The sequence below is a fragment of the Hyaena hyaena genome, unplaced genomic scaffold (assembly GCF_003009895.1).
Source record: "Hyaena hyaena isolate Hyena2069 unplaced genomic scaffold, ASM300989v1 scaffold_953, whole genome shotgun sequence".
NCBI lineage: Eukaryota > Metazoa > Chordata > Mammalia > Carnivora > Hyaenidae > Hyaena > Hyaena hyaena.
In genome coordinates, this window is record NW_024081585.1 from 620,726 (window position 1) to 637,623 (window position 16,898).

At 35.8% G+C, this 16,898-nt stretch overlaps 1 protein-coding gene across 1 annotated transcript in view; it reads right to left on the minus strand.

Annotated features, from left to right (window-relative positions):
• Window positions 1-16,898, minus strand: part of LOC120223113 (doublecortin domain-containing protein 1-like) — a 62,577-nt gene that overhangs the window by 32,786 nt on the left and 12,893 nt on the right. Inside the window, exons 5-10 of the mRNA XM_039221154.1 lie at window positions 16,252-16,422; window positions 9,329-9,514; window positions 7,277-7,480; window positions 5,793-5,988; window positions 2,243-2,395; window positions 1,425-1,526 (exon numbers count right to left, since the gene is read on the minus strand). Coding sequence (XP_039077085.1) covers window positions 1,425-1,526; window positions 2,243-2,395; window positions 5,793-5,988; window positions 7,277-7,480; window positions 9,329-9,514; window positions 16,252-16,422 — 1,012 coding nt within the window. The remainder of the gene's footprint in view (window positions 1-1,424; window positions 1,527-2,242; window positions 2,396-5,792; window positions 5,989-7,276; window positions 7,481-9,328; window positions 9,515-16,251; window positions 16,423-16,898) is intronic.

The following is a 16,898-nucleotide window of genomic DNA, read 5'->3' on the forward strand; positions in this document are numbered from 1 at the left end:
CTGAAAAACAATCCAACTGGTGGACTGGAGTGAATAAGGAAAGAAAGAAACTTACACAGAACTGAATGGTGCAAGACCACATTTAAGGAGTTTCATTGTCCTAAAGAGAATAGGGAGCTTTGAAAGGTTTTAAGCCTGGAGCCCCAATGATACCTTCATATTTTTGCATGATCATTCCAGCTTTAGAATATCATCATTAGCATAGAATAGAAACTACTGTTAAGACTGGAAGCAGGGAGACAAGTTACGAAGCTGTTCGAGTAATCCAAAGAATAGATGCCAATAGCTTGAATTTAGATAATACAGTTGGGGATTAAGACAGAATTCATTTGAGATAAACTTAATAAATTGAAAGCAACTGTACTTACTGATATTTGCTTAGAGAAAGTGAGAGAGAGGGAGATGCCAAGGATGATTCCCAGGTTTCTAAGATGGAACACCTGGGTGGATGATGGTGGCATGCACTGCCTAAAAAAAATGAAGTGGTAGTATTTGGAGTAGTACTGATATGATAACTTTAGTTTTGGACACGCTTATGGGACATTCAAGTGAAAATGTCTAGTAGTTGAAGTAGAGGTTTTCAGTCATGATAGATGTTTTTCATTTAGACCCAATAATTCTTTTGGTAAGAACTGAATAATAGTGATTTCAATCCAGAGTTCTGTCTAGTGTATTTACGAGTAGTTGTGTTGCTTACTGAAATAAAATTTGCATGCTGTTGACAGTTGACAGTGCACGTTGAAATCCTGTTACAGCAATTACAGAAATGTATTGCTTTCCAGACTAAAGCACACAATACACTGCTTATCCCTCAAAGAACCATCTAGTATTTCAAGTGCTAGGAAGAGTATAAGGTCCAGAACCTAAGATTCTTTGACAAAGAGAATGAAAGACTAGAACAAACATTGCCAATTGATTACTTTGACTAAGAATAGCATATTTATGCTGCATAACAAGCATAGGCCCTTGTGAGATAGTGACACTGACCTTTGAAGAATTTAGTACTTCCTCACTCAGATTATTCAAACAAATAGAAAACAACAACAAAAAACAAAACATTTCGTCCCCAGCAATACTCAAGGAATACACAGAAAGTTTTGTTTAAGAACAAATTTCAAAGCCCACAAAATGTCAGTTCAGCAATGTTTCAACCCCACCATATGGGTTAAATGACCCAGACATTCTCCTAATTTAAAAATTTACCTATAACTCATGTGATATTCATTTTAATATAAAAGTTACAAATATAAAATCAGTACTGGAAGATACATATTAGGTTTTAGACTTGTTCAAGTGACCCTTGTAGCACAATAGTTTTGGTACTCAGTTAAACATCTGGTATCTAATAGTAGGAAAAACCTATGAGCAAATTAGGGTTTCATTTAGAATTAAACACGGTGATACTTGATTTAGTTCATACTGACCTTTTAACTGTCTCATTTTGTGTTTCATGGTGTCTAGATCAGCCAAAATTTTGTCCCTTTTTAGCCAGTTCTGTTTTTCTAATTTTTCTGCTTTCTGCAAAGCTAGAAAAAAAAAAATACATGATGTTTTATCCTGCATTGTGTTATCAACAGTAATTTATCATGCAAGCCAATAATTTATAAAGAACTTTCTGCTGCAAGAAATAGATTCAATTAGAAGTAAGTAATTAAAAGGTAAGGGTCATTAAAAGAAACCTCATTTGAAAGATGACAGGGCTTAAGGCATTTCTTTATGGAATGGAGAAGGGGAAAAAAAAGAAGAACAGTGCTGTTTTATTATATAGATTTACCATATGCAATAGCCATATTTCATTTTCCACTTTTACAAACTATTTGGAGGTGATGAAAGCCTGGCTTGGAACCATTCATTTTTTAAACATCCACCTACTGCCTAAAGGGTGCAATTCTTAAAAATGAAAATGTGCAGACAGGTCGTCTTCAGTGTGAATTAAACTCATTTGTTATTTTCTAATGTATACCATTATTCTCAGTCTTATAGACCAAAGATCTCTTTATCAACTAAATTAGACATTTTTCCATGCAGAATACTCCATTCCAGTAAGAAAAAACAGGCAAATCTGCAAATAAAGGAGCATAGCTATCCTTGTGCACATGTTAATTGATGGACCTCCTGTTCTTTGCATAAATGTGATGTTATTATGTTGACATTGTACACATTTGATTCTTAGTGTGACATAAAATGTATTTCTCCTTCTTTTATACACTTGCTTGAAAGCAAGCAAAAACAAAAAACTTACCACTTGGGGATAGAAATGGTTCACCACATGATACCCAAATGGCAATGGGATTTCTGAGGATGAGAGTGAGCAAAGATTCATCTACACCATCCAAAGTATCAGATGTCACAGACTTTGGAAATAATTTGGTTTTCTCTTTCATTCTTGGGTTTTCTAGGAAACAAATGACACATTCACCATTGCACAATGAATAAATTTGCCTCCTAAGTTCATTGTTTATTCAAAAGATTTCTTTTCTTATTAATGACTTGATTTAAACAGGCAATACCTAAGCCAAACACATAAATTTGACCAGAAACTTCATATGCAATCAAATAATTTAAACTAATCTGATTGGAAATACACTTTTAGATTCCTTTCTTACACTTCACCTTGTTGTGACAGAAATCTGAGGTGTCTACCAAAATAGCTACTCTGAAAAGGAATAAAGTAAAAAGATAAGAAAAGTAAGGAAAGGAGGAAAGCCTTTCTAGACTAAAGCCAGAGATAAAATGTTACAGTGTCTTCATCTTTTAAATGAATAATAGTGTTTATTTCATTCTGCTGTTGGGAAGATTAAAAGGGAAAAAAAGGTAAGTATTTAGAGTAAATAGTCTTTGGCCTAATTAACTGGACAAATATCCAAAAAATGCTAGGTAATATTTTTATTATTAAATGGCTATGAAAACCACAGTGTTTCCATTTGCTAGAGGTAAAGCACAGTTTGGCTTCTGAGCATCCTAGTGGCCCAAGCAAAGATTCATTGATATTCAAACACAATATCAAGATTCACATGGCCCACACAGAGTGATAAATTCCTCAGAAGATACAACTTTCCCGGTTCCTGAGATCTGAGAGTAATTTATTTCAGAATCTTCATATAGGGGTTATTTGTGAGAGAGCAAACAGTATCCTACAGTAGAAATGAACAATAGTCAGAACTTCTAACATGCTGGACATTTCACTAAGACCTCTGCATACATTATCACATGTAATTCTCAGATTGATACTTTGAGGTAGGTCCATTCTTTTTTCACAAAGTAACTGAAGTTTAGTCACATTGTTAGGTAGGAGCAGAGCCAGGATTAGAAACCAGGCCATATGCCTCCAGAATTTGTACCCATTACCACTGTCTCCATAATAAACATGATACTGAGTTTCTGACTAATGCCTGTTTTTTTTAAGTTCATCAACGCAAACTGATGGCATAACACAAGCCACAATTCAATTAAAGGGGGCTGCCTGCTAATAGACCAGCTTGTTCAAGAATAACCTCTAGAGTATAGAGAGGAAGGGATGGCCACACACTTTTAGTAGTTCAGCATGAATAACATTACTCCCAGCCAAGTTTTAAATAACAATTGCAAAAGAAGAGCCTTTGAGATTATAATATTCCAGGACCTAGAGATCAGATATCTATATGCCAAGTAAAGGTCAAACTATATGCTTTAATGATCAGCTAGGCGTTATAAGGTCACATAATTATTTTTAATAACTCATTAGAAAACAGAACAAATAATATCATTGTGAAATAATAGAAAAAATATATATGCTCTCTGCCACAAGTTCCTGGCAGAGAGCATCTAAATTTCTTTTAATTTTCTAAGTGATTCTTTCTGTCTTTGATCCTGATTCCTGATGCAGAGTTCCTAAATCCTTTGGAATTTCTTAGATGATAGCAATATCTTGTTTTCTAATGAGATGACTTTCAACAGACTCTTGGATGAAGGCTGGTCACCAGAAATACCAAGCCATGATTCGAACATTGGAATTTTAGGTGCTTGGGTGGCTGAGTCGATTAAGTGTCTGACTTCAGGTCATGATCTCTCAGTTCATGTGTTTGAGCTCCACGTCGGGCTCTGTGCTAACAGCTCAGAGCCTGGAGCCTGCTTCAGATTCTGTGTCTGTCTCCCTCTCTGACCCTCCCTTGCTTGTGCTCCGACTCTCTCTGTCTCTCAACAATGAATAAATGTTTAAAAAAAAAAAAAAAAAAGAACTTTGGAATTTTTCACCGCACCCTCGTTCTCCAAAGAGGGGAGAGCCTGGACATGGAATTAGTGAACAATCATGCCTACATGATGAAGTCTCCATAAAACCCCCAGAAGCACAGGATTTGGAGACTTCCTCAGTTGGTAAACACTGGGAGCTGGTAGGAGAGGAGTGGCAGGCTTAGAGAGAACATGGAGTTTCTTTGCCCCTTCCCACATACCTTATCCTACTCATCTCTTCCACCTGAACGCTTATCTGTATCTTTTATCACATCCTTTTATAATAAACCAGTAGACACATTTCCTTGAGTTCTGGAAGCTGCTCTAGCAAATTAACCAAACTGAAGGAAGGAGTCATGGGAATTTCCAATTTAAGCCAATTGGTCAGAACCACAGGTCTGGACATCTGAAATGAGAGGTGGTGGGAGGCGCAGTCTTGTGGGACCGAGCTCTTAACCTGTGCTATCTGATGTTGTATCTAGGTAGATAGTGGCAGAATTGAGTTAAATTATAGGACACCCAGCTGGTGTTGCAGAATTGCTTGGTGTGGAGGATAAAAACCACACATCAGTTGTCGGAAGTGTGAATGTGAAAAGAATGTGAGAGTAAAGAAGAGACACACAGGAGGAAGAGTGGGTTTTCCCTACTCAATTCTATACACAATAATGATAGTTAATATTCACTGGATGTTTAGTAAACATCAACCAGACACTACTCCAAGTGACATACACATTTATATGTAAATTCCTATTCATATATACTCTTATGAACACACATTCATACCTATAAGGACCAAATGAGTATACATTTACATGACCATCAGTTTAAAATTTGTAAAATGAGGAAACTGAGGTACAAGAGTTTAAACAACTTGCCCAAGATGATTCAGCTAGGAAGTGACAGAGTAAGATCTGAACCCTGGTATTCTAGCTCCAAAACCCAAATTCTTAACCTTTAAATGATGACTCTCAGTACAACAATGGAAAGCTGAGATCACTCTGGTCAATCACTGTAAGCAAGACTCATTTTCATTTAGCAAACCACTGATGGGGACATAGTTTGTCCCTGTTCTCAAGTTGTACATAGTTAATGAAACACAAAGATAAAGATGTAAACAGATTCATTATAATACAGAGTGCTAGCAGCTATAATACAGGTGCTTTCACTGGAGCTTCTGGGAGTTTTAGAGAAGCAGTGGAGATGGGCAGGTGCACATAAGGACACTGGGGCATTGATCCGGCCACACTTTCTTAAGTGGTCTCCAGTTGGTTTTGGTTTTAAATTTAATAACAAAAGCTGCTCGTGTTACATAAAGCAGCTAAACTATCAAACATATTTTATACATTTGAGGCGATTTATTTACTGTTTTGGTGCTGACACCAAATTTACATCCTTTAAAAAAATTTTTTTTGTTATTCTGCAAAGTAAAAACAATATGAGAACCTCACATGAGAGTAGCAATCTGTCATTTTGTAATTGTAGAAGCAGAGACTGAATCAAAGAACTACATTCAACTTTTTTATGATAAAAATAGGGAGAATCAACTAAATTCTGATTTGTAGAAGACAACCAACCTTTTATACTTTTAATAGTTGTTTCTTTTGTTCCCATAGCGGCTGCCTTTTGCTCCTTTTGCTCCTCAGTGTTTCTCTGGATAAAAGATTCATCCAGAGCCCATAAAACCAAATCACGTAAGGAAAGGATTGTGGTCCCATCTTTGGTATATACTTTGGAGGCTGCTCTGGCAAGACCCAGCTGCTCCGTGCATTCTGTAAGAAGCTAAATGACAAAGACTGTAAGGAACTGATGAGACTAAATAGTGATAGAGCTGGCAATAATTGTGAAGAGCTTATTATCTTAGAAATTTGAGAAAATCCTTTAATTTGGGAAAATAGAAAAGTGAATAACTACTGATTTGATCTTCGTTAGAGATAGTTTTTTATATTAGATTGTCTGATATAATTTCATGAAATTAGTCCACTCGAGCTGTGAAAATTAGCCCCAAAACTATACCACAGCAGCTGATATACTTAATCATTAATCAATTAACGTATTTTATCTTCAGAGTATTTATTTTCTAAGAAGTGTTCAACTTAAAGATCCACTTTCAATTTTGTTGCTTTATAATGAATAAAAGTTAACACTTCACACTAATGAACTGCTTTAAAATAAATGAGTAGTTGACTTTCAAACCCGAACTGACACATTATTACTTCCATTTTGTGGATAGGAAAACAGGCTGAAAGGTTAACATTTTTGCCCAAGACTACAGAATCCAACTGTGGAGCTCAGGATGAATCTTGGAGTTGGTAACTTTTGTGATTTTCTTGGTCCATGGAACAATATCTTAATAAAAAAGCTATTTGTATTCATCCAAAACGGTAAGTGAATGAGTAGATGTATATGTGTGTGTTTGCAAGGTCTCCAGAGTACTCTGTGTCATATTTAACATTGCTTGTAAAATATGCTGCTAAAGGCACTGCCCAGAATATATAGACAAGATAATCACCTAACAATGGAAGGACAAAGCTGGGTTTGGGCCTTTTGAGCTCTCCTTCCTTCCTGTGACTCTAAGGAGGAGCCTCTGCGACAGGTACCACATATTCCTTCCTAACACAACTCTTGCTTCTCCAATTTAAGAATGAAGTGAAATAACCTGTCAACAAATAAATGCTCATTTTTTCCCAAATGATAAATGAAGTAGCATCTCTTAGAATATTCAAATGACATACAACTTGAAGGTAGAATGGGAAGGAAGGCAAAAAACAAACAAACAAACAAACAGAGGAATTCTGTCTAGCTTTAGCTCCCCCTGCTTTTATAAATCTTTGCTATGGAGCCAATCGAGAAACCATGTTTTGGTTTCTCATTTTTCTGAGTCTGTATCCAAAGAAGTACCATAAAAAAGAGTATCTTTAGGAAAACAGATCTTGATCTCATCAGCTTAAATTAGTGAAACTGGCCAAAGACATTTATCTTTCAATCCCATTGCTTTCTTCTTGTCAGAAGAATCACTATTATCATTACCTCTGAGGATGCAAGAAACATTTAAGTGATAGCCACTTACTGTGGGGAATGTTCCAGCCACAATTAACTTCCCATTTCGATATCCATCTCCATTTTTGTATGCAATTATTTTCACTGCCTTCTGGTGCATAGCTGCTACACCAATATGAGATATAACACGCGTGCAAGTCCTCATCCGTAAAGATAACAGACGTTCTTCATAATAACTTAGCGTTTTCTCAGCCTCATAAGAAGATAAATCAGCCTGATTAAGACAAAATGAAACAGAGGTCTACTCAAGCTTTTTATTTTAGTTTCTGTTATTTTGGTATATTTGGGTCTCTTAATTTAATAAATATCTGCATGTACATGTGTGTGGTATCTAAATTTTGAAATGCTTATTCCACATGCTATAAGTATTGGATACCACAGTGGGAAGAACATTGAGTCAGAATTCAGTTCTCTTTCCAGCCCTGTCATTGAGTCCTTAGGTGACTGTAGGCCTCTGGTTTGTATTTCTGGGCTACACCTGTTTTCTACTTTGCCTTCTCCTGTGACAGGAGTTGGGGAAGAAGGATGCCAGGACCAGAGAAGTAACGGGATGCTGGCACCACAGATATTCTCTTAGTCTTTGATCCCATCCTGTGGTGGCTGACTGAAGAATGGGGAGGCGAATGAATGCAGTCTTAACCACACAGGATGGGTTCAGCTTTTGGCTTAGTCCAGCAAAGCCAGATGGCAAGAAGGGATTCCTCAAGACTCTGCAAATCAAGAGAGGTAAGAGGGATGCTAAGTGAAGTCTTCCTTAGCTGCTGTCAAGCTTTCATATTTATTAAGCATACATTCAGGGAAATATTGTGCAATACGCCAGTGGGCTATGTACCAATAAGAACTTACAGAAAGAATGCAGAAAAGCAATGCGTTCCCAAGACTACAAAAGAGCAGATGCAGAAAGCAGGGTGGAGAACAAGATAAGACATTCCATAGATAACATGGTCTAAGGAATTCATGGGCACGGGCAGGACCCAACCCCGATATATACATTAACTAGATACCCTCCCACTGTTTTCTCTGCAAGTCCAGAAACCAGTATTCTGCTTTGCAATGAGTTCCCTACAATCTCCTACGCCAGGACATAGCTATTTGAGTTCCCACAACACAGTAATAAGCGTGGTGAATATCACATGTCACCCTTCCCTTTCAAACCCTACTCAGGATGCTGCTTTGAGGGAAAAATTCTGTCTGAGATGCTGTAACATTGGAGATTCTTTCCAATCAGCTCACCACCACCTCCTAACCCCATCATCACTAAAGCAAAGCCAAATGCCTTCAGACTTCCCCAGAGGACTTTCTTTCTCCATCACAGTTACTGTTGCACTTAATGTTTATTGCAACTGTTCCTGTCCCCTCCAGACTGCTCCCATCCTGCACTGTGTATCTGGTTTAGGGGAAAGAGGAAAGATATCTGGAAATAGACTGGGCAAGCCTCAGAGACCACACTCAAGTTGGAAGGTTTCTCTTAGGAATTGCTCCTTTTTATATAGATGTGTAAGTTCCCCTTAGCACATCTTACTCTAAACTTGAAGGAGGGGATTTTTAAAATGGTGCCATTTTAAATTAAGATCACAGGAAAGTGGCAGAGATTTTTTTTTTTCTCCAACAGCTATAAATAGTATTAGACATGGATGCAGGAATTCAGGCATCCAACCTGAACAGTCATTAACAACATGTCAAATTCCCCCTGAAATGTTCCATACTAGTAAAAAGAAGTTTTCCCTGTGAATATAGACAAAAAAGCTGCTCCGCTAAGTAAAGATTTGCAGTTGTTTCTTCATCTAAAAGCAACACAGAGAGCAGTGGAAGGTGTCAGTAGATGATTAAAGCCGCAGAAGTGCCCAATTAACTTCAAAGAGTGTATCAAGCTATTAATAGACAATGTATTTTAAATTACAATGGGGAAAAGGAAATCAATGCAGGTGGAATGGTAAAGATGCATCAGAGGAAGATGAATTGGATGAGTGGAGATGAACTTGAGTGCAAGGCAGATAATGAATGCATCGAAGTTTCCAAAGTGATGCCACACATGTTTAGCAGAGTTCAGGTCATTACACACCTTTGCCAAACTGATGACCTTGAAGGGCCCTCGTGAGAAGGGCTTCTGGGTCTTGGAGCCAGAGGCACAGAGGAATGGCATCCCTGGAAGTGACTGTTTCAGTTTCTTCTCTCCTCTCATGGATTGTCCACATGCTAAGCAGAGCACAATTTTCTTCTTACCAGTGGGTGAGAGATAATAGTATCCCTAAAAAAAGGAACAAAAATGTTTTTATGTAGGCACATCTAAATTATGATAGCGTTTTTGTAGAATACTTTACAATACAAATAAAGCTCTTATATAATCCACAAATGCTAAATTTGAAATCTCAACATGAATGCATTATTTTGCTCCCTAATAACTATACTAAAAAAAAAACATATTTCTAAATTCTGTTGACTGAAAAAGACTAGTGGCAATGACAATTCAACATCAATGAGTATAACTTATGTCAAGAATCAGAGTTTCTTAGAGGAATAGCAAGTTACACATTTGGGGCAAGAATATATAAGATAAGCAAGTGATGTCTTGTAGTGCCTGGAAAGAAAAGAAGCCATCCAGAAGTAAAGAAGTCATGTTAAAAAGACACAAGAACCAACATGAAGGAGACTCCATGGGCCCAAACAGGGACAATTTGGAAACAACAAAAAGAATACTATAGATAACGTTTAAATATATAAATCCCATGAGTTCATAATGATGCTACAACTGTAAGTAAAAATAACAATTAAAAAAACAACAAACAAAAACAAAACCACAGCTTATTGGAGTCCACTCGAAGTAAACTGACACCAATCGATAACTCTGACAACTGGCCAGTAGAAAGTGTGGCAGATTATTTGCAAAGATGGTCACAATAAAACCTCCCCATCCTTGTTTGCATGTCCTTCTGAAATGTGACTGCTGCTCCTCCAATCAAGAAATCTTTCTCCTTTGTCCTTTCCTTGAATCTGAGCAAGGGCATGTGACTTGCTTTGGCCAATGTAACACTAGTAAATGTGATGATGCAAGCAGGTGCCTAAGAAGTGCTAGCACATTGGAGCTTGTTCTCTTTTGGCTGCAAGTGGAACCCTGAGACCACAGTGTGAACACATTTGAGCTAGCCTATGTAAGAAGCCTTGAAGAGAACCAAGAACCCCAGCTAACTGCCTGCTAACCTCCTCTAGACATGTGAAGACCATCATTAGCCACTCAGCCCCCATAGAACCACCAACCTACTAACATACCACAAGATGACTACATATTAGGGTCACATTAGTGACCAGCAGAGCTGCCCCACTGAGCCCAGCCCAAATTATGGGCCAACAGATAAAAAAAAAAAAGTTCTTGGTTTAAGCCACTAAGTTTTCATGTTGTTTATTATATACCACAAGAAAGAAGTGAGATAGAAAGAATAAACATTTATTCTACCATCCCTTACAAACCATATTTTTGAGTACTCAAATACCTAGTTGAAGAGGATAAATCTCGTTGAAACTCTTCCTTACATTAAAAGTTTAGCTAATAGGGTGCCTGGATGGCTTAGTCAGTTAAATGTCTGACTTCTGCTCAGGTCGTGATCTCACGGTTTGTGAGTTCAGCTCCTGTGTTGGGGGCTCTGTGCTGACAGCTCAGAACCTGGAGCTTGCTTCAGATTCTGTGTCTCACTCTCTCTCTCTGCCCCTTCCCTGCCCACACTCTGTCACTCTCTCTGAAAAATAAATAAACATTAAAAAAATAAAACTAAAAAAATAAGTTCAGCTAATCAATTTGAGGAAAATGACAGAATTAGACAAAACTGACACCTCTTTTATTTTGAGAGAGAGAGCATGGAGCAAGGGAAGGGGGTGGGTGAAGAAAGAGAGAGAATCTTAAGCAGGCTCCATGCTCAATGTGGAGGTCAATGTGGGGCTTGATGTCATGACCCTGTAATCATGACCTCAGCCAAAATCCAAGAATCAGATGTTCAACTGACTGAGATACCCAGGCACCCCTAATATTGACCCTTTTGAAACTCTGAATGAAATAACTGATTTAAGGAATGATAACCAAAGAGTGACACTAGATGGAAAATCATTGTGAGATTTGTTACATGTGAGATTACGTTGTGATCATGCCCACTTATACATATTATCCTTAAAAATGGAAAATCCAGACATTGTACCCCTGCATAAGTGGTCAATATGAAATATAGCATAACACCCATGACAATTCTTGTCAGAAAATGTTGAACATAAATCTAATTACAACTCTAGTGTTAAATTCCTTTTACAGGAGTCATGTAGCCTAGAGAAACAAGTTTAAAAATGCCACAGGAAGTACAAACAGACAACAGACAAATCCAAATTAGAGGCATTCTATAGGACAATTCTAGATTCTACAACCAAATGTCATACAAGGAACTTGTTTGAATCATGACTCACACCAACCAACAATAAGAATTTTTTAGGAGAACCTAGGAAATTTGATTAAGAACAGGGTACTTGATAGCCGAAGTGCTATTATTAATTTTGATAGGTATGATAATGGCATAATTATGTAAGAAAATGTTCCAATTTTTTAGAGGCATGTTTAAGTTTAAGGTGAAATAGTATCATTTCTGGGGTTTGTAAATTTTGTAAAACCTTGATAATAGTTACATTTGGATGACAAATATATGAGGATTCATTGTACTATTATATTTTTAATATGCATGAAAATCACCATAATAAAATGTTAAAGTACTTTTATATAGACTCTCTAATTTGCTTTGCTCCTCACAAGGCTAAAAGTTAAGTAAACCCAGAGTTAATACCATTCTCAATCAATTTATAGATAAGAAACAAAAGCTAAAAGAGGGAAGTTTTCATACAAGGATACTTAAGTAGTACATGGCAGAAATGAAGTATAAAACTTACTCCTGATTCCAAGTTCTTGGCTTTTTTTGCCTTTGTCATATTGCTTCAACTACTCCCTTTAAGTACATAGAGTTAAATCAATTCAAAGCCAACATTTAAGTGATACTTTTGAGGATGTAATTCTTAAATTCCACTATGGATTTCTCTATATGTACATACAACTTCCATTTTTCTACACATCAGTGAAAGGCAGAAGATTAAAACATCCCTGATTAGATGGAAATGAATATTATGTGCAGAATCATTTCCATAGAAAAGCATGGGTTTCATGATACTTGTGTGCCAATAATTTTCCTTATTATACTAAAGAAGCCCATTGAAAGTATCTGGAAACTGTATTTTTCATTCATTAAAGCATCAATCCCCACCACTGTGGTGCTACAGGTTTGATGATCTCTGAGTTGTTCTATTTTGGCAATGGTACATACATAATGTAAACTATTTTTCATTAATTCATTTACACTTAATACTGCTTGGAAACTGCTGATGGAAAGAAAAGTGCAATACATTTGGGGAGTTCCCAGGCTAACTATGCCTGTAGAACTCAGAGTTTATTTAAAAGTTCAGTAAGTCAGCTACTGGTATTCTGTGCAGAATACTAGGGAATTGATTTGACTAATTCTTTTTTCTATAAAATTTCCTTGATTTATTGAAATAACTAACTTGGTCTGTTCATTTGGCCTTATAGACATATGGTCTATTACATGGGATTAGTCTGATCAATAATGACTGTACTATATGTATAGTAGGTAATGTGATTGTGAATAAATTATTCAGTGTCTTCATTATATTTATTATTTAAATGAGATAACGTGTGAAAATCACTAAGATTGATCAGTATGTAACATATAGTAGCTATCAAGCATGTAATAGTTACTTCATATTTGCTTTCTTTTTCTAAACTATCCATTAGGATAAGATCTAGAAAAGGAGTTCTTACCTTACATCCCAAATGGATTTCAAGGGAAGTCTACAAACTCCCTAAAGCTTGTATGAAAGGTGTTTGTGTTCATATGTGTGTTTTGGAGGAAAAGAATATGCATAATTTTTATGAAGTGCTCAAAGTCTGTATCTCAAAAAAGATTAGAACCAACCACTGGCCTAGAGACTTTGTACAATGAGTAGATTTCTCCTTGGCCCAGGAGAAGGTTTTAATCTGTGAATCAATCTCAGAATTGATATATTATTGTACTCTTCAGATTAATCATATTAACTTCTAACAGACAGGCTATCACTTAATCTTTTGGAGCAAATCATTGTTAGAAAGTGGGAAGTTGTATTTTGGTTAACATAAATAAAAGAACATCTTTATTATATGGTTAAAAGAAAGGCACTAGTTTTATAATCATTAAGGCCTAAACTCTAGGACTTCCTTCTTTATTTTTTTTAATTATAAAATACTTCAATCATACAAAACAGCACAGTATAGTGAACCTCCATGAACCCATAATCAGCTTCCCCAATTACTATCTGGATGTAATAGGAGTTAGCAAAAATAATTTGCATTTTGTCTAGATTCACTAAAATCCAACCAAGTTTTAAAGGCTTGTAGGGAAAATATGCCAAAGTCACAAGATGGCCACTAAATACAATTAACTAATAAATGGATTGTGTGGTCCAGGAAATTGAGGACTTTACTGGTGATGAAATAAGAGTGCTGTGATTGCTATTACAAACCAGAAGTTATTGATGAAGCCATTGAAAGTGGAAACTGTTTAAATATAAAAACGACCTTAGAAGGCTGTTTGAGCTTCTGCTTAAAGATCTCATTTGGCGAAAAGACCCATTTTACATTGCATTGGAATCATGCTGATGTATCTTCTATGCTGATCAGCAAGAAGCATCAATGGCAGCAAATGGCCTTCAAGAATTATCTTAGAGAAAGCAAGTTGCATGTATGATTTTAGGAGGAGTTCAGAGTAAAACCCACGTGCCAACTATCTGATGTGTGGCACTGGAACCAGCATGTTTCTAAACAAAATGGTCAAGTAGAAAATTCTGGTACTTAAAGTATCAACCTCTTCTACAGCAGAACACCAAGATGTCCACTGAGACCTCAACCCACAGCCACTCTTCTACTGTCCCTCACACCTTTCATGCCACCACCCTCTAAAACTCACCCTCAATTCCACCATCTATCACTGTAATTGCTCTCTCCTTTTCTTTCCCAACAGCTGAACAGTTCTTCCTTTCCTATCTCTTTCAATAAAAACATGAGTTGTACAATCTCTGGAAAATTTCAATCATACACCAATGTATGATAAACCACCCTCTACCATTCACCCAGCTTCAACAATTATCAATAACTACCAATCTTGTTTCATCTGCATTCCCACCCACTCCTACCTAGATTACTTTGAGTAAATCCCAGGCATTATATCACTTCATTCTTAGATATTTCAGTATGTATTTCTAAAAGATGAAAATTATTTTATCATAACTATAATATCATAATTAAAACTAGCAATGATAATATCTTAATATAATGAAATATTTAGTCAGTATTCAAATTTCTAGTCATCTCTCTCCTTCTCTTACAAATATGTTTGAAATAGAATCAAAATGAAGTCAATACATTATAACTGGTTTATATACCTCTTAAATTTCTTTCCATCACTATATTCCTCCTATATCTCTTTCTCTCTTTTTACTTTTATTGTAATTTGTTTGTTGTATTTTTTGTCAGTTAAGATTTGCTGATTACGTGGTTACACAAATGTCTTTTATCAACTTCTTCTATCTCCTATATGTCTAGTAAATTATTAGAATGAAAGACTTGATTAAATTCCAGTCACGTTTTTGTGGGGAGGAACACTTCATAAGTGGTACTAAGTACTTCCATCAAGGGGTACATGTTACCTGTTGTGTCTCTGTAATACTATTAGCTACTGTTAATCATTGGCTAGATCAATTACTTTATCAAAGTTCACAACATAGTGACATCCCAAATTTTTCATGCCTTATTCATTTCTTAACTGGAAATGAATTCCTATGGAGTGAAACTTCTCATCTACTATTTTGTTTTCCTAACATACAGTTTATAAAGGAAGGAAAAAAAATAAATGCTTGATTCTTTATTTCCTAGTTGTCAAAGTAACTACTTGGTTCCTTAGCATCATCTAATTGTGATCAATGAATTATTGTTATTCTTATCAGTATGAACATATGGATTTAAACATATCTGATGTATGTCAATCTTTCCCACTGATGCTTAAATTGTTTTGTCTTTGGGCTGGGAGTATTTAAAGTTGACTTGATTCCTTTTAAGATGAGCTTGGTAGTCTTTGACAGCATATTTCCTAACTGGTATGAGTTCACGGACAAAGGAGAAAAGGGTTGCCAGGAGGATAGCATAGTCGAAACCAAAGACATGCAAAATGGTATGGTAAATTTGGACAAATGTAAATTATTTAGCAAAGCAGGAAATTTTGGGTGAAGGAGAAGAGGCAGCTATTTAGAGATGTCTGAGAAGCAGAGTAAAGAGTATCTTGGAGAATCTTGTAGTGTGCATTATGAGATTTCTGCAGGCCAATATTTATCAATAAGCTTGACATACTGACCCACAAATCCCTCAGGTATTTGTAAAGTATCCAGCAATTCCTTACTAATAAAAATTATAGGACCAAATCAAGAATTATTTCCTTAGAAATTAGAGTATAGGTATTCCACTTAGACTTATGTTTGGTATAATGCAATATAGGTAAAGTCACTTACAATCATTTGGATTTTATTATGCTTTCTTTAGTAGAGTGACATTTAGTGTAGCAGGCATACCTGTGGGAGTGTAGTAGGTGTGATTATCTTCACTCATGAGTGTTCTGGTAAACTGATGATGGACCAAAGATGGTGGTAATGACAGGGAGCCATTGAAACAATATAAACAGTAGGTAATACCAATATTTCTTCATTGTTTCCTAACCAGAATCACAGAGTCTAAATTATTTCATTCACAAATCAGTGTTTAATTTGTGTGAATATGAGGTTTTCTAGAAAAAAAATTCTGGCTTTATTAAATTACTCCATTTTCTCCTGTTTTTCTTTTATCCTTAGTGAAAAAGAACCACTTACTGGTTGATCAATGTTTTCCTCTTTAATCACGGAGGATGTACAAATACCAGCATAATTTGCTGCTGTGACTTCCTTATCTAGTGAAGTGCTATGAAAGGCCATAAAAGCTTTGATAGTTTCGATGTAATTCCACTTTTGATTGGAAGTCCCATTATTATATGGTTTATATTTCTGGAAAAAAAGGATGAAATATGGAGTAAAACAGATGGAAGAGTTTATGATTTATTTATAGCTGTCAAATATTTCATTGCATGAATTCAAAAAGTATAGATAATTATCAATCTATTACATTGTAATAACTACTAGTTACATTTGATAATCATATATACACATTTTTCTTATTTATAAGTATGCATTCTTTGATTTACAAAAATGAAATCAGAAAATGCATACAATTTGGTAATTGCATTAATTTTTTTTTAAAACTTACAAATATTCCATGGGGCACCTCAATAGCTCAGTCAGTTAAGTGTCCAACTCCTGATCTAAGTTTAGGTCTTGATCTCAGGATCATGGGCTTTTTTTTTTTTTTTAATTCTATGAAACTTTTCCTAATATTTTAAAAGGATATATATACTATTTAATCTCAGTGATGTTTTACTTTACCAGTCCCCAGTAGTTAAACATGTAGATTGTTTCGTCTACAG